Source organism: Lithobates pipiens, unplaced genomic scaffold (assembly GCF_037356315.1).
Source record: "Lithobates pipiens isolate NorthernLeopardFrog02 unplaced genomic scaffold, aLitPip1_a1.2 Scaffold_18, whole genome shotgun sequence".
In the NCBI taxonomy this organism is placed as follows: Eukaryota; Metazoa; Chordata; class Amphibia; order Anura; family Ranidae; genus Lithobates; species Lithobates pipiens.
This window is the reverse complement of record NW_027507758.1, coordinates 403,909,004-403,931,966: the sequence shown is the minus strand read 5'-3', so window position 1 is coordinate 403,931,966 and position 22,963 is coordinate 403,909,004. Positions and strand designations below refer to the sequence as shown.

Sequence of the window (22,963 nt, the reverse complement as noted above, 5' to 3'; positions counted from 1 at the left end):
TAACGAAGCAGAACGCTAAGGTTATAAATAAGACATATGATGGTCTGAGTTTTAGATGAATGGGCACAGGTGCAAGTAGCACACTTGAATAGAAGTATTTTAGTTATTTAAATGCAGCTGGTAAAACAGGCGTTGTTTTAGCATGATTTACCTTAGGGGACTTTTCCTTACTTTAAGCTGGCCATACAGTTGGTATCTTTCTGGCAATTTCTACCACTTTCGATCAAAGTAGAATCAAAATCTTGAGTGATTAACTGTAGACATTAGTGGTTTCGATCAACTACAAGGATAATGATATCCTTATTTTGATTTGATTTTTTTATTTTTTTCCCCCATAACCTATAACTGATTTTAGCCCACCTTGATTGATCAAAGTACCCACTGAAGATAGAGCTGCATTTGGAACACTTTTTAGAAGGTATTTGAGACATTATGTCAGCTTCTCATTGCCTGATTTGACACTATAATGCTGTACAATCCCTGTGTCCTGGAATGTACAATAAAAAAAGTTTTTTTTTTTTTTTTTGGTTTACAGGCCCTTCATAATTGTGCACTTAAAAATTTGGTGTGCAGTAGAGCTGCCACGACGCGTCGACGTAATCGACTACGTCGACTAAGAAAATACGTCGACGTGCGTGCAGGGCGTCGATGCGTCACAGTGGGGGCAGTGCTTAGCATTTACCGCTCCCCTCCGTGCCGCCGTCCCCCTCTCTTCTCCCCCTCCATGCCGCCGTCCCTAGGGGTGCAACGGATCGTCACCGATCTGTGCGCACATGCCGCGATCCGCGGAGCGCTCCGCGGTCTCGGCCTTAGGAGAGGCCGCGGCTTCGGCCTAGCTCCGAAGCGGCGGCCATCTTTCTACACCCAGGTGTTTACAATGTGATCGCTCCGATGGAGCGATCACTTGTAAACAAACCGGCGGTTTCTCTCTCCCCTCTCTGTACTGATCTGTGCAGTGGAGGGGAGAGGTCGGATGGATGCAGCCATCCCTCCATACCCTGCCAATGCAATACTCTACTCTGCCCTGCCATACTCTACTCTGCCCTGCCCTGCCATACTCTACTCTGCCCTGCCCTGCCATACTCTACTCTGCCCTGCCCTGCCATACTCTACTCTGCCCTGCCCTGCCATACTCTACTCTGCCCTGCCCTGCCATACTCTACTCTGCCCTGCCCTGCCATACTCTACTCTGCCCTGCCCTGCCATGCCATACTCTACTCTGCCCTGCCCTGCCATGCCATACTCTACTCTGCCCTGCCCTGCCATGCCATACTCTACTCTGCCCTGCCCTGCCATGCCATACTCTACTCTGCCCTGCCATGCCATACTCTACTCTGCCCTGCCCTGCCATGCCATACTCTACTCTGCCCTGCCCTGCCATGCCATACTCTACTCTGCCCTGCCCTGCCATGCCATACTCTACTCTGCCCTGCCCTGCCATGCCATACTCTACTCTGCCCTGCCCTGCCATGCCATACTCTACTCTGCCCTGCCCTGCCATGCCATACTCTACTCTGCCCTGCCCTGCCATGCCATACTCTACTCTGCCCTGCCCTGCCATGCCATACTCTACTCTGCCCTGCCCTGCCATGCCATACTCTACTCTGCCCTGCCATGCCATACTCTACTCTGCCCTGCCCTGCCATGCCATACTCTACTCTGCCCTGCCCTGCCATGCCATACTCTACTCTGCCCTGCCCTGCCATGCCATACTCTACTCTGCCCTGCCCTGCCATGCCATACTCTACTCTGCCCTGCCATGCCATACTCTACTCTGCCCTGCCATGCCATACTCTACTCTGCCCTGCCCTGCCATGCCATACTCTACTCTGCCCTGCCCTGCCATGCCATACTCTACTCTGCCCTGCCCTGCCATGCCATACTCTACTCTGCCCTGCCATACTCTACTCTGCCATACCCTGCCCTGCCCTGCCATACTCTGCCCTGCCCTGCCCTGCCATACTCTGCCCTGCCCTGCCATACTCTGCCCTGCCCTGCCCTGCCATACTCTGCCCTGCCCTGCCCTGCCATACTCTGCCCTGCCCTGCCCTGCCATACTCTGCCCTGCCCTGCCCTGCCATACTCTGCCCTGCCCTGCCATACTCTGCCCTGCCCTGCCATACTCTGCCCTGCCCTGCCATACTCTGCCCTGCCCTGCCATACTCTGCCCTGCCCTGCCATACTCTGCCCTGCCCTGCCATACTCTGCCCTGCCCTGCCATACTCTGCCCTGCCCTGCCATACTCTGCCCTGCCCTGCCCTGACCTGCCCTGACATACTCTGCCCTGCCCTGCCCTGACATACTCTGCCCTGCCCTGCCCTGCCATACTCTGCCATGCCCTGCCCTGCCATACTCTGCCATGCCCTGCCCTACTATGCGCTATGCTATACTCTGCCCTGCCCTGCAATGCCCGCCAATACTCTGCCCTGCCCTGCAATGCATAGCTAATCCAAAAAAAACACTAGATTCATTAAAAAATAAAAATAAAAAAAATAATCGGATAGTCGTTGACTAATCGAAGAAATAATCGATAGATTAGTCGACAGACAAATTAATCGTTAGTTGCAGCTCTAGTGTGCAGTTTGAAAAAATGAATATTGTGTTTTTAGCCACTTCAGCCAGGGAAAGATTTACCCCCTTAATGACCAGGTCATTTTTTGTGATCCGCCACTGCATCGATTTAACTGACAATTGATGTCGCCCCCCCCCCCCCCCCCAACAAATCGCTTTCTTTTTTGTTTCTATTGGTAATGGCGGCGATCTGCGATTTTTAGAAGGACTGTGAAATTGCAGCAAACAAATCTGGACCCAGGTGACCTTTTTGTGGACCAGTGATATCATTACAGTGATCAGTGCTTTAAAAAAAATGCACTGATCAATGTATACCATATTTATCGGCGTATAACACACACCCCAAGTTTAGGAGGGAATTTAAAAGGAAAAAAAACTTTTAGGAGGGAAGTTTAAGGAAAAAAACTTATTTAAATGCCCATTAATGCAGCCTTGTCGGTGTCATTTGTAGCCTTCCATTGCAGCCCTTGTCAGTGTCTTTGCCATTTAAAAATGGCACCGCCAAGATACAGAGCGGATGTACTGTGTATCTCAGCCGCACTCAATAGCTCTCGGCCGTTCTTGGCGGCTTTCCGAAAGCGGCGAGTGCGGTCGAAAATAGCCGAAAGCCGCAGAGAAGGTTATTAACGGTGGGGGATTGGCGTATAGCACGCACCCACGCTTCCCCCTGATTTTAAGGGGAAAAGGTGCGTGTTATACGGTAAATGACAGTGGCAGGGAAGGGGTTAACGCTAGGGGACTTTGAAGGGGTTAACTGTGTTCCCTGGGTGTGTTCTAACTGTGCGGGGAAATGGGCTCACTGGGACAACACAGAGAACGCTGTTCTTGATCGTGAAGAACAGCAGATCTCCAAGCTGTCCCCTGTCAGAATGGGAATCTGCCTTGTTTACATAGGCAGATCCCCGTTGTGCCTCTGTGCAGCGATCGGGTGGCTCCTGCCGCACACCCACAGTATCTATTGAATGAAATGACATACAGGTACGTCGTTGCCCGCACTAGAGCTGCCATGCTGCAGTATATGGGTGGGCTTTAAGTGGTTAATGTGCTTTCAGTATGTGGGTTTGGTGCTCTGGATTTCTATCTCCCAGCATGCACCTGTGAATCTTGGGCATGCGACTCAAAAAATAAAATAAAATAAAAAAAAGCACCAAAAATGCAGTGCAGGTGTTTTTTTTTTTTTGTTTTTTTTTGTATGTTATCTTATAGAAAGCAATAGAAGATGTGTTCTTGACAAGCACACATGCATTATGGAGGACTTTTTAAAATTTGACACAGCAATGTTTGTCATGCTGGAAAGGTGTGTTTTAGTGTTGCAAATGCGCACCAGCGTGAAAGGGAGCAAACTGTAAAAAAAAAAAAACACTTTTCTTTGAGTATATCAAAGGACACAGGGATCCCACTCCTCTTGTTCCCATTTTTCTACTCTCTTCCTGATGATCCTGCCAGTAGCAATTCTGTACTTGGGTGATGACTGTTATTCACCTTGCTTAATTCTTATCCGCACTCCATGGTCGGGATCAGCAGGTATTTTTTTCACTAAACAGTTATAACAAAGGGCCTTACTTTTAATAGACCATGGGAGCAAAGGTTAATTGTTGTGGCTTACATAGCCTGTGCTGAGAGAAATGGGGCCTACTTATTGCAAAGCAAGTTGCCCGGCTACCTCAGGACATTGAGTTAAGCTTGGTATACCCCAACAGTGTAAAAACTGACACCTCTGATCGAAGACACTGTACTAACCATGCGAGTTTAGTCCAGCAAACACTCTGATCAGCACTCTGTCATTGGCTTATAGCGCCGATCTGGAGTCAGTCGGCTGCTGGTTTTCCAGCATACATGTCTGGCAGAAGATGGTCAAAAGGCCGGCTTCTATCATACCAACATACACATGGGCAGGATGTTGGGTGGGCTTTCCTTTTTTAAAAACACAAAACAAAAAACGGACATATCTTCTGACATTCTGCCCGTGTTTATGGAGGTTTAGACCCTGAATGGGCATACAGCAGTAGTTCCAATTTTTTATGTCGCATGGTATTGGCACACTGGTTTAGTGCTGCTTGATTGCTCTTGCAACAGACCTGTTGGCTTGTGAGAGCTATATATATGTACGTGCCATTTTTCACGCACAAAAACTTTTCTTTCACTCTTAGTGTTTGGCTGAAGCCATTTATTAACCGTTAACTGTGTTTACTCTTTTGAAATCGTATCTGCAACAGAAACTAACCAAATTACCCTGATCAAAAGTTTACATACCCTGGTGATTTTGGCCTGACAACGTTGACACAAAGGGGTTTGAAAGGCCATTAAAGGTAACCATCCTCGCCTATGATCCAGTTGCTTGTAATTAGTGTGTGTATAAAAGGTCAGTGAGTTTCTGGACTCTTGACCAACCCTTGCACCTTTCATCCAGTGCTGCACTGACTTTTCTGGATTCTAAGTCATGGGGAAGCAAAAGAATTGTCAAAGGATCTGCGGGAAAAGGTAATTGAACAGTATAAGGCTGGGTATAAGACTGCAGTGCAAATCACATCCGATCTCTGTGCGATGCGAGTTCAGCCATACAGATAGCATGGCTGAATTTGCATCGCACCCGGCCCATACTCGCACAGGACCCTTTTTTTGGTCCGCAGCAGAATCGGATTGCATGGGTGTTCACACCATGCAATCTGATTCCTGTCCGAGTTTGCAGATCGCACTGCGATATGCGAACTGATCTGGGGGTGTCATTAATGTTTCACTGACACTCCCAGCAGTCCGCATAGGGCAGTGTGAACTGCCGCCGGGAGGCATGTGATGCAGGACCCCGCAGCGGATTTGCAACGTTCCCGCATCGCTGCAATGTGAACCCAGCCTAAAGCAGGAAAGGTATATAAAAAGATATCCAAGGAATTGAGAATGCCAATGGGCAGTGTTTAAACTCTAATCAAGAAGTGGAAAATGGTGGGTTCTGTTGAAACCAAACTATGATCAGGTAGACTAACTAAAATTTCAGCCACAACTGCCAGGAAAATTGTTTGGGATGCAAAGAAAAAACCCACAAATAACTTCAGGTGAAATACAGGAGACTCTCTAAGAACATGTGGTGTGTCTGTTTCAAGATGCACAATAAGGAGGCACTTGAACTTGAAGGGCTGCATGGTCGAGTTGCCAGAAGAAAGCCATTGCCACACAAATGCCACAAAGTATCCTGCTTACAATATGGCAAACAGCACAGAAATAAGTCTCAAACCTTCTGGCTCAAAGTCATTTGGAGTGATGAGACCAAAATTGAGCTTTTTGGCCACAACCATAAATGCTACATTTGGAGAGGAGTCAACAAGGCCTATAATGAAAGGTGCACCATTCCTACTGTAAAACACGGAGGTGGATCGCTGATGTTTTGGGGATGTGTGAGCTACAAAGGCACAAGAAATTTGGTCAAAATCGATGGTAGGATGAATGCAGTATGTTATCAAAAAATACTGGAGGACAGTTGCATCAGTTAATCAGCCAGGAAGCTGCACATGATCTAAAATAGAAGACCAAGCCGACCTGTCCTTGGCTGGAGCAGAATAAAGTGAAGGTTCTGGAGTGGCCATCTCAGTATTCTGACCTCAATATCATTGAGCAACTCTGGGAAGATCTCAAATGTGCAGTTCATGCAAGACAGCCCAACAATTTACAGGAACTGCAGACTTTTTTTTTTTTCCCATAGGAATGGGTAGCTTTACCATCTGAGAAGATAAAGAGCCTCATCCACAAATACCACAAAAGACTTCAAGCTGTCATTGACGTTAAAGGGGGCAATACATGATATTAAAGGGGTTGTAAAGGTAAATGTTTTTTCACCTTAATGCATTCTATGCATTAAGGTGAAAAAACATCTGAAAGTCCCGGCGCCCCCAGCCCCTCTGTTTTACTAACCTGACCCCTCGAATGTCCCGCGCTCGTCCCCCGGCGTCCTTTCCACCGTTCAGCCTGGCCACTGATTGGCTGGAGTGGATGGATGGAAAGCAGCGCAGCCATTGGCTCGTGCTGCTGTCAATCACATCCACTGACGCGGATCGCCGGGGGCAGGGCCGTGTGATACAGCGAGCGGCTATAGCCGCCGACTGTATCACGGGAGCGCCCGCAGGTGCTTCTCACCATGCGAGGGAGCTCGCATGAACGTGAGAAGTACCTGCTGGACGAAGCAGAGACAGCCGCCGAGGGACCCCTGAAGAGCAGGTTCGGGGCCACTCTGTGCAAAACGAGCTGCACAGTGGAGGTAAGTATAACATGTTTGTTATTTTAAATAAATAAAAAAATTCCCTTTACAATCCCTTTAAGTACTGGGGTATGTAAACTTTTTTGATCAGGGTCAATTGGGTAGTTTCTGTTGTGATTTATGATTTTAAAAAGAGTAAACAGAGTTGATTGACAATAAATGGCTTCAGCCAAACACTAACCATGAGTGAAAAATGTTTTTGTATTCTTATTCACATTCTCTCAAAAATGGCCAAGGAATCATAAATTCTGCCAGGGTATGTGAACTTATGAGCACAACTGTACATACATATGGAAATGCCCTACCCGTTGTCTTCTCTGTGATGGGAAGATTTATCCTGTCTATTTGTACTATTGACCATTATCACTGGAGCAGAATGTTTAGCCCTAAAACATTTGCAACAGAAACACTTGTTCTTGTGACAACTGTCAGAGGTCATTTAGTTCATTTTGAACATATTTCTTTCCCCTGTGGATGATCTAACACAGCTTTTTACAGTTAAAACAGGTAGTGAGGGTGCCTTCCAGCCGCCTGTCAATCGCCCTCTGAAAAGCAGTACAAAATATATTTTGGAGAATGTATGTAGACCCTTTTTGACCTTGTAAAGAAAGTCATGAAGAGATGGAAGTAAGCCAGCAAATTAGCAATGCTTGGCAAGCACCATTAGCAAAACTTGGTAGTCAAAGCGGGTAATACAGTGCATCCTGAAAGTATTCACAGCGCTTCACTTTTTCCACGTATTGTTTTCCTCAACATTCTACACACAATATACATTAACATAACAGATGCAGCGCTAATAACAAGAAAGCAGAATCCCATCAAAAGGGAATGATATACATGAAAACTCAGTGTCCACAAAGATCAGTGAAGAAATAATGGTGAAAACCGTGATATAACTTCAGAAACATGCAGAGTGCATCCACATCACCACCAAAAGTGTATGAATTGCATGCTTACCAAAAGGCGATGACTGCAAAAGCAGTCTCGCCCAGCCTCAGGAAGTAAGGTCTCCCTCAACCCTATGGATACGCCGTAACTCCCGTATGGAATACTCAAAAATACAAAGCAGAAAGAACTTCCATAGTGTAGTATGTAAAATCATTGTTTTTAATAAGCGAAATTTACACTTACAAGATAGCAGTCATCTAATATCCGAATAGTAAAACGGAGTAGATGAACATCAGATGAGATATCGCCATTCATCTCACTCTACTTCCTGGTTTGTATGTCCATTCACCGACTCACAACCAACGTGATGACGTCACCGTCAAGGCCCCATTTATGGATGATGGAGGCCACTGTGCTCGCTGGAACCTTCAATGCTGCAGTAACTTTCTGTACTCTGTGCCTCGATACAATCCTGTCTACAGACAATTCCTTGGACTTCATGGCTTGGTTTGTGCTCTGACATGCACTGTTAACTGTGGGACCTTATATAGACGGGTGTGTGCCTGTCCAATCAACTGAATTATCCACAAGCGGCCTCCAATTAGGTTGTAAACACATCTCCAGGATGATTAGTGGAAACAGGATGCACCTGAGCAAAATTTTGAGTGTCAAGGCAAAGGCTGTAAATACTTATGTACAATGTGATTTTTGCATTTGTAAAGATTTCAAACGTCTTTCACATTGTCATTATGGGGTATTGTTTGTAGAATTTAGGAAAACATGAATTTAAGCTACTTTGGAATAAGGCTGTAACATAACAAAATGTGCCAAAAGTGAAGCGCTGTGAATACTTTCTGGATGCACTGTAGGTGATCTCACTAGTCCCATAGTCCATGTTACATCCATGTGTCTGTATGATAAGGCACTCTGGTTAAAGTGGTTGTAAAAGCACAATCCCTGCACATGGGTAAAAAACCCGTGTGTAGCAGCCCCCCCCCCCAATACTTACCTGAGGCCCCTCTCGATCCAGCCATGTTCACGAGAGCCTTGCCGCCCCGGGGACTTGCCCTCCTGATTTGCTTTTGGCAGCAGCAGGAGCCATTGGCTCCTGCCAGTCACAGCCAGTGAGCCAATCAGGAGATGGAGAGGGCAGGGCAAAGTCATGGCTCCGAGTGAATGGACACAGAGCTGCAGGTCGGAAGTGCACCTGCTTGGGTGCCCCCAGAGCAAGCTGATTGCTGTGGGGGCACCCGGCAGGAGGGAGGAGCCAGGAGTGCCTTTGTGGGACTTCTGAAGAGGAGGATCCAGGCTGCTCTATGTAAAATGACTACACGGAGCATTTAAGTATAGCAGGTTTGTTGCACAAAAAAAAAAAAGTTCATTATCACTTTAAAGTGGTATTAAAGCAATGTTAAAGTCTTGTCTTTTAAAAAAAAAAAATGTAAACCCTTTGGGCCAAAAGACGGCTATAATATGGCTGCTCTTTGCCAGGAGGCCATCGTATGACGTCCTGTACTCGAACTGCTTGCTTGTCCCCTGCGGTGTGCATTGGCAGTGATCTGTAATCTCTGCGTCCTTCGGATGGGCTGCTGAACACAGAAGGGTTTTCCTCCTAATGCATAGAATGCATTAAGATAAAAAAAAACCTGCCTTTTTAGATTCACTATAAATTTTGGCTGGTTTTGCTCAGAGCAGCCCTGACCCTCTTCTTGGGTCCTCCGCTGCCGCTCCTGGTCCCTACCAGTGCCTGCTTGATATAGGGGCACTGGTGCATGCTTGCTCCTGAGACCCGCTCTATGCGTTCATGAGACACACAGAAACGTTCGGCCAGAGCCCGGCCACGCTCTCTCCTCATCTGCTCACTGGCTGTGATTGACAGCAGTGGGAGCCAATGGCTCCCACTGCTGTTTTTGCCAATGAGGAAAGGGAGTCCTGGGACAGCCGGGAGGTGGAGAGGGGGCTCTTCTGAGTATTTGTGTGTGTGTGTGTGTGTGTGTGTGTGTGTGTGTGTGTGTGTGTGTGTGTGTGTGTGTGTGTGTGTGGCCTTTACAACCACTTTAATTACATATTGTGCCATGAGGCTCAAATTGAATTGTAGAATCCGTATAGCCCAGACACAATCCAAGCATCTATATTAGACTGTATATTCGCTAGTTGCCTAGATAAGTCATGCCTCATACTAAGGCTTTAAGGGGCTGGGACATTCCTGAAGCTGCAGCAAAGCTGTACATTAGTTCAAACTTTATATAGCATCAATTGCAAAATATTTTGTTTCTTGGTGACTATTTTTGGAAGACATTGGGCAGCCGATGTCGCGTTTTTAAAATCCTACGGCGGTATGGGCAGAAAGCTAGAGGCAGCGTGTACAGACACCTGACCTCGCACCCACAATCCACTGATTGCGGGTGCAATGCTTTACAGGCTTCTGTAGGTAAAAATAATGAATGCAATTTTTTTTATTTTTTTTGCCATCCACTGAGACCTATAAGCTGTTCGCTCCTGACGGGACATTCAGTTTTCACATTTACAGTTTGCAATGAATAAATTATGTGGCTTTGTGGGCAGACACATGCACAGCCACACTGTTTTTCAACATGTGAAAGTGGGTGTGGGAAGAGGAATCCCTGCCCGCTGTCAAGGGAGATTTAACTAATCTTCAGGCCTAAAATGTGAATTTATAATGTGTGTAACAAAAGAAAAAAAGTGGTTAACGCAGAATGGAGCAACAACGGGTTGTAGAGCTGCAACTAGCGATTAGTTTGCCTGTCGACTAATCTATCGATTATTTTTTCGATTAGTCATCGACTATATGATTATTTTTTTTTTTTTTTGATTAGCTAATTAATCCTTTGGATAACCTTACAAAAAATAAGTACATAAAAAAAGCTAAAATAATAACTAGTACTTGCATATATATTATATATGTATGAACTTGTATTCTTTTATCTTAACTTTTTTTTTTATGTACTTAAGTGTGTGTGTGTGTGTGTGTGTGTGTGTGTTTCTTTTATCTTAGCTTTTTATTTTCTGTTCAGAAGTTCATGAATGTTTATAATTTATTTTTTACAATGCTTTCTTTTTTTTTTAAGAGGGAGGGGGTGTGTGGATTATTATTATTTTTTTTTTTATTGCAATGCTTTGTTTATCAGCCCTGTTGGGGGGGTGTGTATGGTGAGAGATATCGGGGGTCTTAACAGACCTCTGACATCTCCCATTTGAGACAGGGAAAGGGACTGGGGATGGCAGCATGGAGGGGGGCAGCAGCACAGAGGAGTTCGGGAGACACGGAGCAGTGTGAGGCAACGACGTCCTGCACGCACGTCGGCGTATTTTTGTAGTTGACATAATCTATTACGTCGACTCATCGTGGCAGCTCTAAAGGGTTGATGGACTAGCTGCTATAGGAGCCCACAATCCAAGGTCCCCATTCATATACTAGGGCCTATTTTGGACAGAAGCCAATTAACCTACCTCCATGTCTTTGGGGTGTGGGAAGAAACCAGAGTACCTGGAGGAACCCGGCACAGGGAGAACATGCAAACTTCAGGCAGGTAGTGTCGTGGTTGGGATTTGAACCAGCGAACCTTTTTTTACTGCTAAGTGAGAGTGCTAACCACTACACCACTGTGCCGCCCTAGCATAGCATACTGCTATGTTATGGTTTCTTCACTGAAATGTCTTCCACTGAGGCTATTTGAGCTCCATTTGCTTCTTTACCAGCCACAGCAGTCAGGGAAAGTGACAGCTAAACCTGGAAGTGACACAATTATAATTTCTCTGTTCATTCACTGAAGGCGAGATCAGCAAACGGTTGTTCATTTGTCTTTCACTGTTTCACCCACTGACACCTGCAGTGCTGATCCTGGAACTGCAGTTCGGACAGCGGGGGCAATTGGGCAGTAGGGATGGACCGAACACCCCCCGGTTTGGTTCGCAGTAGAACACACGAACGTTAGTTTATGGGACACAAACGTGAATAATCAAAAGTGCTCATTTAAAAGGCTTATGCAAGTTAGTGTCATAGAAAGTGTTTAGGGGCCTGGGTCCTGCCCCAGGGAACATGTATCAATGCAAAAAAATGTGGGGTTCCCCTCAAATTCCAAAAAAAAAATGTGGGGTTCCCCTCAAATTCCATACTAGACCCTTCAGGTCTGGTATGGATTTTAAGGGGAACCCTGCGCCAAAATTAAAAAAAGGTGTGGCGGTCCCCCCAAAAATCCATACCAGACCCTTATCCGAGCACGCAACCTGGCAGGCCGTATGAAAAGAGGGGGGGATGGGATAGCGCCCCCCCCCCCCCCGAAACGTACCAGGCCACATGCCCTCAACATGGGGAGGGTGCTTTGGGATAGCCCCCCAAAGCACCTTTCCCCATGTTTGTTGATGGGGAGAAGGGCCTCATCCCCACAACCCTTGCCCGGTGGTTGTAGGGGTCTGCGGGGGGGGGCTCATCGGAATCTGGAGTCCTTTATTAAAAAATAAAAATGTCCCACGAAGTCTATTCATCATCTTCTCTCGCTCCGCCGACGGACTGAAAAGAAAACGGGACAAAAGGAATATTCCAGAACTTTGTTTTATCTCATGGTTACTGTGAAATTGTGTGAATGCATCAATGCAATGCATGTTATCTCCACTTGCAGAGCTTGGATTCATTGAATGAGTTTACCAAAAATGTAAATATTGCAGAATATACAGCCTCATGCTACAAAACTAAACTCCATTTCATGCTGAATAAACTAAATTAATTGCTAAAAATGAAGAAAAAAAATGTATTTTTAAATCAAAATAATCTGATTTTAACTTCTTGATATCGGCACTGTAGCTGAATGACTGCCACAGCGCGACCTGAACTTCCAGGAGGCCATCATTTGACGGCCTACCCTGTGCACGCTCCCTGCGTGCGTGGAGCACGCTGTGATCACTGATCCGGGTATGGGGGCCGATCCCGGCCCCTCACCATGTGATCAGCTGTCGGCCATTGACAGCTGATCACTTTAAAACAAAAGCTCGGGTGATCGCTTTTTTTTATCCTCGCACTGACAGCGGAGGAAAAAAAGCTGATCACCGGCTCATCTGAAAGGGACGCCGGTCCTGAAGAGGAAGAGGCAATTATGCCTCATCTATGCCACCTGCCAGTGCCACCCATCAATGCCCACCAGTGGTGCCAATCTGTGCCGCCCAGAAGTGGTGCCCATCAGTGCCGCCTCATCAGCTTTCATTAATGACAGACAAAAATTACCTGTTTTAAAATTTTATAACAAAATGAAAAAAAAATTTGTAATAACTGTGTTGGTAAGACTGAGTTGTTGACCTAAAGGAGATTCTTGTATGTCAGATAAGCAGTGAAACAAAAAGTTGGTGGGCCAGATCAGTAGCTGGAGGATAGGTCTAGGAAGGTAGCTAGATAAAGTTTCTCTGGATTAGAAAAGGTCAGCCGTGAGCATTTAGGCCTGCCACACTAATGTTCTTTTACATGTTAAATGGAAACTCGTATACTCCTATAACCAGGTATCCATAGAAACATTGGATATCTTCTACAGTATTACTGCAATGATTTACATTTTTAGATTGATTTCCCAGAGTTCTCATGTGCTTTCTGTTGTAAACAGTGCAGAACTTTGCACAATGCTTGTTGGATTACAGGAATTCCAATGTATGGCAGTGTGCTTACTCTTGGCTGGAACCACTGCTAGGAAATGACAGGTGTGAAGTGTTTATTGCCAGACTTAGACCTAGCACACAGTCTTTGTGTTTGTGTGTGTGTTGTTTTTTTTTTTTTTTTTTCGTTCAGCTAAACGAGAAAAAAAAACTGACCGCTGAGGTCAGAGCCACTGTACTAACAACCTGATGTCAGTACAGCAATCTCCCCTTCTAATCTATTGTGTTCTGACAGACTAGATATAGTCAGGGTGGATTTGATTTAAATTATGATTCAAATCACTAGTAAAAAGGCTTGATGTAAATCAACTAGATTTAAATCATAATTTTTAAATAGCAACTGTATTCTCTGTTCCCCAGCGGCTCCTCCTCTGACCCGCTGTTGACTCACCGACAGTCCCATTCACTCTAATGGGGCGTCTGGTGATGCGCCAGTGACACGCCAAGCTAAGGGATGTGGCAGCAGCTGAGTAGATGCCCGCTAACAGGCGCTGCCATGATGGATCTGAAATGACAGATGCTCTTTAATTGTAAGCACTTATTCTTGCTGGTAGTTAGAATCTTTAATAGTTGCAAACAAAATTAAGGTTTCCTATGTAGAATAAGCAGCTGTAAGGTTAGTAAAACAGCGAGATCAGAACCGATTAAATCATACATTTTGTAGTGTACATAGATTTGCAAAACAATGGGATAAAGCAGGGCTCGACAAACCCCAGACGCCAGGTCACCAATGCGACCAGAAATCGCAACCTGGCGCCTAAGCTGCCACCAGCCCACTCACTATTGATACCCCAGACATGCAGCGCATTAACACTGACTGCTGTCCTCCTCCCTCCTCCACACTCAGTGGCTCTGGCAAGCATCAAGCGCCGCGCTCAGTGTGTGAAACAGAGAGGAGGATCTGTCAGATTTCAGCTTGATGTCGGGGGGTGGGCGGGACCCGGTCGGGGTGGGCGGGACCCAGCAGCTATCAAACACCAGCCAATGGGATCTGGGCGGGCCACTACTTATGTGACCCCACCCCTTTTCTTAAGCAGCCCAATCGTTGGCTTATGTTTGATAGCTGCTGAGTCCCGCCCACCCTGACATCAAGCTCAAATCTGACAGATCTGCCTCTCTGTTACTTGTCAGTTTCACACCCTGGCCGGGTCCCGCCCATTCTGACATTAAGCTCAATTCTGACAGCTCCTCTGTTACTTTTCAGTAACAGTGCTCAGTGTGCCACCACCAACCAGTGCCACCGCCAAACAATGCCACCTGCAACCACCAACCAGTGCCACTGACAATCGGTGCCACCTGCCACCGCCAAGCAGTGCCACCTGCCTAAGCCAACCAGTTTCATCTGTTGCCAGCCTTACTCTTTCTGGTCAGCCAGAATGACTGGCCTTATCCCAGGAGCTGACAATCCATACCACTCAAAAAAAAACAAAAAACTGGCTCCTAACTTTTTCAACTGGCTCCTAAATTCAAAGCAAATTTGTCAACCCCTGGGATAAAGGAATATTCCTGAACTTTGTTTTATGTCATGATTACTGTGAAATTGTGTTAATGCATGTTCTCAGCTTGTAGATCTTTAAGATGCATTGAATAATTTTACCAAAAAGATAGAGATCTATCTCTCTATCTCTCAGCTCTGTTGGGGGGCTTTGGTGGGATATCAGGGGTCTAAATCGACCCCTAGCATCTCCCTTTTGAGACAGGTAAAGGGAATGAGGACCCAGATCTATCTTTCTCTGTGGCCTCAGCTAAACTGAAGATGAATGGACAAGAGACCAAGGCTCCTGTTCATTCATAAACTGAAGCATCGTAAACGCATTTTATGATGCTCAGTTAAGAATGGACAGAGTGCAGCTCTAGTAAACACCCCAATAAAAACACAGCATAGTGTCCTGTACACACACACACACTATATTTGGGTGTTTTTAAAGTAATTCTCTGGCAAAAAATACTGATTTTAAATTGTAAGAAACATACTGTCAAAAGGTTTAGTCTTTAAGTGGTTAAACTGACCTCCTTTACAGACAAGTTCTTCCCTTTGATCTAAAAGAACCATGAGATGCATTGTTTCTCTTTATCACTGCTGAGTTTTTTTATTTATTTTTTCATTTGTCAGCTCTGAGCAGAGAAGGCTGTGCACTTGTTACATTGAATCAAGGAAATGCTGTATTAAAGAGGTGTTTGTCTGGGGGGAGGAGAATAAAAGTAGAACTATAGGCAAAACTTTTTTTTTTTTTTTTTCAATGTTGGATAGAGCAAGGAAGAGTTTATTTTTTGCTTTCTTTGTCCCATTGCAGAGAATTCCCTTCACTTCCTGTTCCATAGCCAAACAGGAACCGTTAGGAAATCCCTGCAAATTAAGGCAATTTCTTGGGAACCCCAGGTCACCAGAACTGGTGTCTACATTGGAAGATTAAATAAATGGTGTTGCGCTACCTTCAGAGATTAAACTAAACTAAAGTGCCTTGTGCATAAGTGTATATTATAAATAGTGCTAAATAACAAGCTAGCAGGGATAATGCCTCCTCCTATTACATAGGTGTAGCAGAGTCACCCTAAGCTAGGCAATTATATAATACATGGTATATAAAGAATGCTTCAAGATGTAGAAGGTGCCTCAAGCAAGTTGAATCATGAATAAAGTGTCCAGTGCTTAAACATGGCAGCAAAAGTAAACAAATAGTAAATTGTTTTGTGCTTTAAATATTCAAGCAAATATCTCAAAAGTAATAAAATCAAGAAAAATACATGAAACACTTCTTATTATTCAAACGTGAAACACACAGTGCAAAATAAGCAAAAAACAGGAGAATAGAGGCTTTATGTGGGCTTAAATTAATAAAGTGACAAGTGACTTATTCAGTGCTTCTCCAGATAAGGTGCCAAAAACCGGGTCTTAACTCTGGTATGTCCACTGTTCACAGCACACCAGGTAGAGTGGCCCCTTACCTTACTGCTGTAAGGTAAACAGCAGAACAAACAAGTGACAAGATCCAGGGATTATATCCCTATTCCTGGCAGGTAGGTGCTGGCCCCCACGGCTGGTGTTTTGTACCTCAATAACTTCCACAAAGTTCTTACTGCTCAATGTTTTCCACACTTATGCACAAGGCACTTTCGTTTAGTTTAATCTCTGAAGGTAGCGCCCTTTATTTGATTTTCACTTTTATTGCTGTTTGGGGGGGTAGGGCTTATACCCCTGTCGGTGGCCTGCTGCAACCTACTCTTAGTGATGGTCTATGCCCTTGATGATAGCGCGGGGATACCTTAATTTATTCTACATTGGAAGATTTCCCCCCTTTATTTTTTTATTTTTTTTTTCCCCTTTCTGGGACAACCCAAAATTAGATTTTCTTTTACTTTCAATAGTATTGATAAGCAGGACCAATAGAAAGGATGAATTTGCCAAATGGCAACATAGACGTCAATAAAAAAAAACGGACAGGTGTTCTAATCCTTAAGAGAGAACCGGAGGGGAGGAAGAAATAAGCATTGGGGGCCTGGTGGCAAAGCTAAAAATAGTGTTGCTTTACCATCATTTTAGCGTGCTTTTCGACCACTAGCGGGGCACTTTTATCCCCCGCTAGCAACTGAAAGAGTTAAAAGTGCCACTGCCCAAGTGATTTGCAGGTGTTTCGGCCGCGCTGCCCATTGATTCAATGGGCAGGGGCGCTTTAGGAGCAGTGTGTCTACACCGCTCCTAAAGCGCTTCAAAGATGCTCCTTGCAAGACTTCTGGCCTCCCTTTTACGTGACCATCCAGTAAGGCAAGCATGGTGTCGCCAAAAGGTCTGGTCAGTCCATTCAGAGCAAATCAGCCAGTGAAGTGAATAGTGGGCAGAGCCTGATGGGGATTCAGAAGCTCTCATTTTCCATCAGGTCTGCTTCTCCTTGCGATTGACAGCAGGCAGTGAGAAGACATTCTTTTTAGCCTATAGCAGGCTCTCTATTTGCTATTAATGTCTAAACTGCTGGCAACAAAAGTGAAAATGTCCAAATTGGGCCCAATTAGCCATTTTCCCTCCCTGGTGTCATGTGACTCATTAGTGTTACAAGGTCTCAGGTGTGAATGGGGGGCGGGTGTGTTAAATTTGGTGTTATCACTCTCTCTTATACTGGTCACTGGAAGTTCAACAGATCATTTTAGAAATCTTTCTAACTCTTTCAGCAGCACATGGGGGGGGGGGGGGGGGTCTGGGCTTACACTGTGTGACAGCTGATTGGAAAGGGACACCCCCTTCTACATAGGAAGAGGAGCAACGGAACATGCAGAGCTGTAGTCTGAATAGACAAGCTCTCTGCTCATCTCCCTCTGAGCTCCCTCCCCAACACAAATTTTCAGCTACTCTTATCTCATGCGTCAAAGAACTTAGAAGCGACTCCTGCTGATAAAAGGAATGAAACACCAGAGAAAAATGGCACTTAAGAGGTTTGAGGAGAGATCAGTAAATGCTACAGTTGTGCTTAGTTCAAATTTCATGAATCGGGTTTACAACCACTTTAGGTTGACAGCATTTTGTAATGTAGCAGGGGCTTTTTGTTTTACAGTGCTGCCTTTCTCCTTATCTGCTAATTGCATTACATGGAATAACAGAAAGTGAAGAGTGACCCATTTAGTGTATGTGTGCAAAAAATAAAAAAAAAAATAAATAAAAAAATAAATAAATATATATATATATAATATATTTTTGCGCACACACACACCTTCCTGCGGCAGGCATCATTCCTGTACTGTTTTTTTTTAGAGCAGGTGATCAGCTATCCAGGGGTAACAATCGATGCGACTAAAAGCCGCTCTATTGTTATCCCGGAGGAACGGGAGGGGACGTCCCACCGAGAGACACGATCCGCCACTTCCGGCGGCTAGAGACAGACTGGCATGAAGCCAGAAAAGGCTTTGTTCCAGTCTCCTGATTGTAAACATGGAAGCAACGTCACTTCCGGTTTACTCGGCTGTCAATGGTACCAGTTTTAAAAAATAATATATATAGTTTTCAGAATCGCCGAAAACAGCGATCTGAATACTTTGAAGTGCAAAGGAGGGATTGGAGGTCTTTTAGACCTCTGATTCCTCCATAAAGAGTACCTGTCACCACTTATTACTGTCAAAAGGGATGTTTAAATTTCTTGTGACGGCAATAACAGTGAACATTTTTTTTTAAACGCAATTTAATATAAAAATAAATAAAATAAGAAAAAAATGTTAAAGTGCCCCCTGTGAGCTCGTGCAGCAAAGGAAACTCATACGGATGTCGCACCCGCATATGTAACCGCTGTTCAAGTAACACATGTAAGGTATTGCCGCGACCGCCAAAGTGAGAACAATAATTCTAGCACTAGACCTCCTTTGTAACTCTAACCTGGTAACCGGATTTTTTTTTTTTAAAGCGTTGCCTAATGGAGATTTTCAGGTACTGTAGTTTGATGCCATTCCACGAGTGCGTGCAATTATAAAGCGTGACCTGTTTGGTATCGATTTACTCAGTGTAACATCCTCTTTCACATTATACAAAAAAATTGCGCTAACTTTACTGTCTTTTTGTTTATTTTTATTTTTTTATTTTTTTTCATGAAAGTGTCCCAAAAAGTTGCATTTATAACACCGCTGCGCAAATACTGTGTGACATAAAATATCGCAACAATCGCCATTTTATTCTCTAGGGTCTCTGCTAAAAAAAAAAGTGTGTGTATGTTAGGGGGTTCCAAGTAATTTTTTAGCAAAAAGTAGGGATTTTAACTTGTAAACACCAAATGTCATAAAATAGGCTTAGGCGTGAAAGGGGTAATACTTTGTGTGTTTTAGAGCTGCACAATTAATCGTTAAATAACAGTGATCTCGATTCAACACCTGCCCACCACCATCTCTATTGCATAGTTTTCTTTCATATAACAAGTGTAGAGACTTCTGCCAAGTTTTTAACATGAAACATTGTAGCTAACTCTTCTTGGATTAAAGGGATAAACTTGTGTGTAAAGAAAAAATTCAGGCAGACTGCCAAATTTTTAACAACCTGTAAATGCAGGAAGTTTAACCACTTAAAGTCTAAATCTTTTTCTGACACTTGTTTAAGTTAAAATCAATATTTTTTGCTAGAAAATTACTTGGAACCCCAAACATTCTATATATTTTAGCAGAGACCCTAGGGAGTAAAATGTCAATTGCTGCAATATTTAATGTCACTCTGTATTTGCCCAGCGGTCTTTCAAATGCAACTTTTTGTGAAAAAATACACTTCAATGAATAAAAAAAAAAAGAAACAGTAAAGTTAACCCAATTTTTTTTGTTTTGTTTTTTTATGTGAAAGATGTTCGATCACGATTCTCGTGGTGTATATTCTAAGTGAAAAAAAAAAATCATGATTTTCATTTTAGCCAGAATCACGCAGCTCGTGTGTATGTATGTATGTATATATATATATATATATATATATATATATATATATATATATATATATATATATATATATATATATATATATATATATATATATATATACACATATATATATATATATATATATATATATATATATATATATATATATTATTCTCATTGTGTGTTTAAATTTATTATCTTTTATATGTGCCTTGTGTTCTATAAAGTAAACTTGTCCTGGGCAAAATACAGTGGCTTCCATTGCTGACTTGTTGATACTCTAGTTGTGTGGCTGATATGCTCACCTACTGGCCTTAGTACTTTCAGAGAGACTGACCAGGAACGAGTTTGCAGATCAGGAAAGTTGGAGAAAAGTCAGAAGCCCTAATATTTAGACATACTGTGATTCATTAACCCAAACTATATATTCAGAGGGGTTAGCATGATAATTGGGCAACCAATATATTTAGGAGAACTCCGCAATGGCATCCTCCATGTTTTGATTTCAAATATTGGTCTAGTGATATGGTATGTGACATTCAGTGGACCCTGAACTAAAGTGAAGAATTGCTAAGTTGTCCCAGGAGCCAAGACTCCCGATCTTGCTTCAGAGCTCCATGTTTTAACATTCTAATCCTATCAATAGATCACTACTGTAGTGATCTGCTGGCACATAGTATCATGGGGGGATTCATCACTGACCTGGTCCATTTCTCCATGAAAAAATAAGTGTGTGTCCATATATATAATTTTTTTTTTTTTTTTTTTATGATGGTTTCTTAATCTTCGAAGTCTAGTTTCAAATATTCCTTGCACTACAAGTAAACCATAAACAGTATCAATAAATAAGTGGAGGGTGATTGAGTGAAGGAGGGCTCTGTGGTTCTAATCATAACTAATGGAAGCACAGGGTCTGCAGGAAAGAACACCGTGCAATAGAGGAACTTCTTGAACTTGTAATCACATATGCATTCGAAGTAAGGCTTGGTTCACACTAGTGAATGAATGGGCTGCTGTACTGCATAAACTGCAGGAAAAAAAAGGTGCATGCACATTTTTAAAAACCATGAATGGCAGCCCTGCACATCTCGCAAGAGCAGCGCGATTCAGCTGTGCGTGAAGGAATTGATGCAATTCCCGCATGCGGAAAGCACGGCCTGCACTAGTGTGAACTGAACCTCAGAGGTGGTAACAATGCATCACCATGCCTTTTATTGAAGTGGGAGGGGTTAACTCATGCCTAATGTCTACATACTGTTCATAGGTTAACTTTAGTGCACTTGTTTCTTATCTTTATAGGGATTCATTAAAGATGTCCATGAAGATTCGCTCACGGTTGTTTTTGAAAACAAGTATGTATGCTCATTTTTACTTTCTGCATGTGTGCTTCTGGTGAATGTTTTTTACTAACACAGAATTGCTCTGAAATCTTTAGCTGGCAGCCAGAACGTCAGGTTCCATTCCATGAAGTTAGAATGCCGCCCCTACCAGATATCAAGAAAGAAATTACCGAAGGGGATGAAGTTGAGGTACGTTTAAAAATGTCAGCATTTTTCATTGATAATGAACAAAGTTCAAAGGGGTTTTTCCACTTTTGTGAAGGAAACTGAAAAGCTGCGTCTCGGATTAGGTCTCACTGTGCAGTAACTTATGCAATCGTGGTTCCATAACTTGCAAAGGAGATTTCCCATTCAAAGGTTTCCAAAATAAAATTTACAGTGCACCAAAAAGTCTGAGCAGCCACTGAGGTGATTTGTATAGTATGCAAGCAGCTAGTAGTTTGAGCACTTGGTTTGCTGCAGGTTCAAAACGCCCATACACAAATCTGGAAAAAAAAAATAGCATTCCAACTAAACTGTAGTGGGATTATGCACCTAAAAATATACAATAACACATACATGTATGCTACGGAAAAATGTCAGGAAGTCACACATGGGACCCTGTGGAACGGGATCCTGAACGGGATCCTGAACGGGATCCTGCACAATCATACTGTAAATTTGCCTTGCAGACCAGTAGGGTGCGGTACAGGTCCAGGACTATGATCTCCAACTGGGTAGTAGAGTCCCTAAAGGCCCTTGCGGTATTGCCTGCCATAATGGCTGTCTATGTAACCTCTTTGGGGGGGGGGTGTCCTGTGGCATGGATTTGTGAGTGCACTGTGATAGTCGCTGCTGCTACCCCTCCCCATAGGTTACAAACAAAAGTATTCCCCCTCTCCTTTTTAGCAGAAGTGGGACCAGTGCAGGAATAGTTAAAGGAATACTAGAATGTTCTGGTAGAAGAGTATGCTGAAGACTTCTCTTCCAAGGGATCTACTGAAGAACTCCAGGGTCAGATTTTATCACAGACCCAAAAAGGCCTTTGTGCTGTTCCATGTGGAGGTTGTCTGGACTTATTTAAAGTTTTTGCTTCCCAATTCCTCTACTTCAAAGGTCAGGATTTGGATTCTGGCATCTTCCACAGCAGCCTATATTCTTCCTGTACATCCTTCTTTAACCACTTGCCGACCGCCGCACGACGATATACGTCGGCAGAATGGCACGGGCAGGCATATGGGCGTATATATAAGTCCCTGCCTTCCCGCGGGTGGGGGGCCCGATCGCCCCCCCCCCCCCCCCGGTGCCTGCGGCGGTCGGCATTCGTTCGGGAGCGATCCGGGATGAGGGGGCGACCATTCATTCATGGCCACCCCCTCGCGATCGCTCCCGACGAATAGAAATGCTCCCTGACATCACTTCCTCTCCTCACAGGAGAGGAAGTGATGTAATCTCTCCTCCGTGTCGGTATTTTTCGTTCCGGCACCGAGGAGAGAGGATCGGTGAGTTGCACCAACACACCACACGTACAGTAGAACATGCCAGGCACACTCACACCCCCCCTTTACCCCCCGATCACCCCCCCAATTACCCCTGCCCCCCCCCAGTCACAGTGACACCAATTGCATTTTTTTTTTTTGCATTGGTGTCATTTGTGACTAATAACTGTTAGGGCAGTTAGGGTTAGCCCCCTTTAGTTCTAATGTGCACCCCTAACCCCCCCAATAAAGGTTTAACCCCGTGATCACCCCCCGTCGCCAGTGTCACTAAGGCTGGGTTCACATTGCAGCGGTTTATGAGAACGAATGTGATTCGCACCGCACTGCAGTGCAAATCACATCCGATCTCTGTGCGATTCGAGTTCAGGGACCCTTTTATTTTTGGTCCGCAGCAGAATCGGATCGCATGG

The 22,963-nt window shown here is 44.3% G+C and overlaps 1 protein-coding gene across 2 annotated transcripts in view; it reads left to right on the top strand.

Moving 5' to 3' along the window:
• Positions 1-22,963, top strand: part of FXR1 (FMR1 autosomal homolog 1) — a 96,411-nt gene that overhangs the window by 22,040 nt on the left and 51,408 nt on the right. For both annotated transcript variants that reach the window (XM_077487908.1, XM_077487909.1), the window contains exons 2-3: positions 21,035-21,087; positions 21,171-21,264. In XM_077487908.1, the coding sequence (XP_077344034.1) occupies positions 21,035-21,087; positions 21,171-21,264 (147 nt within the window). The remainder of the gene's footprint in view (positions 1-21,034; positions 21,088-21,170; positions 21,265-22,963) is intronic.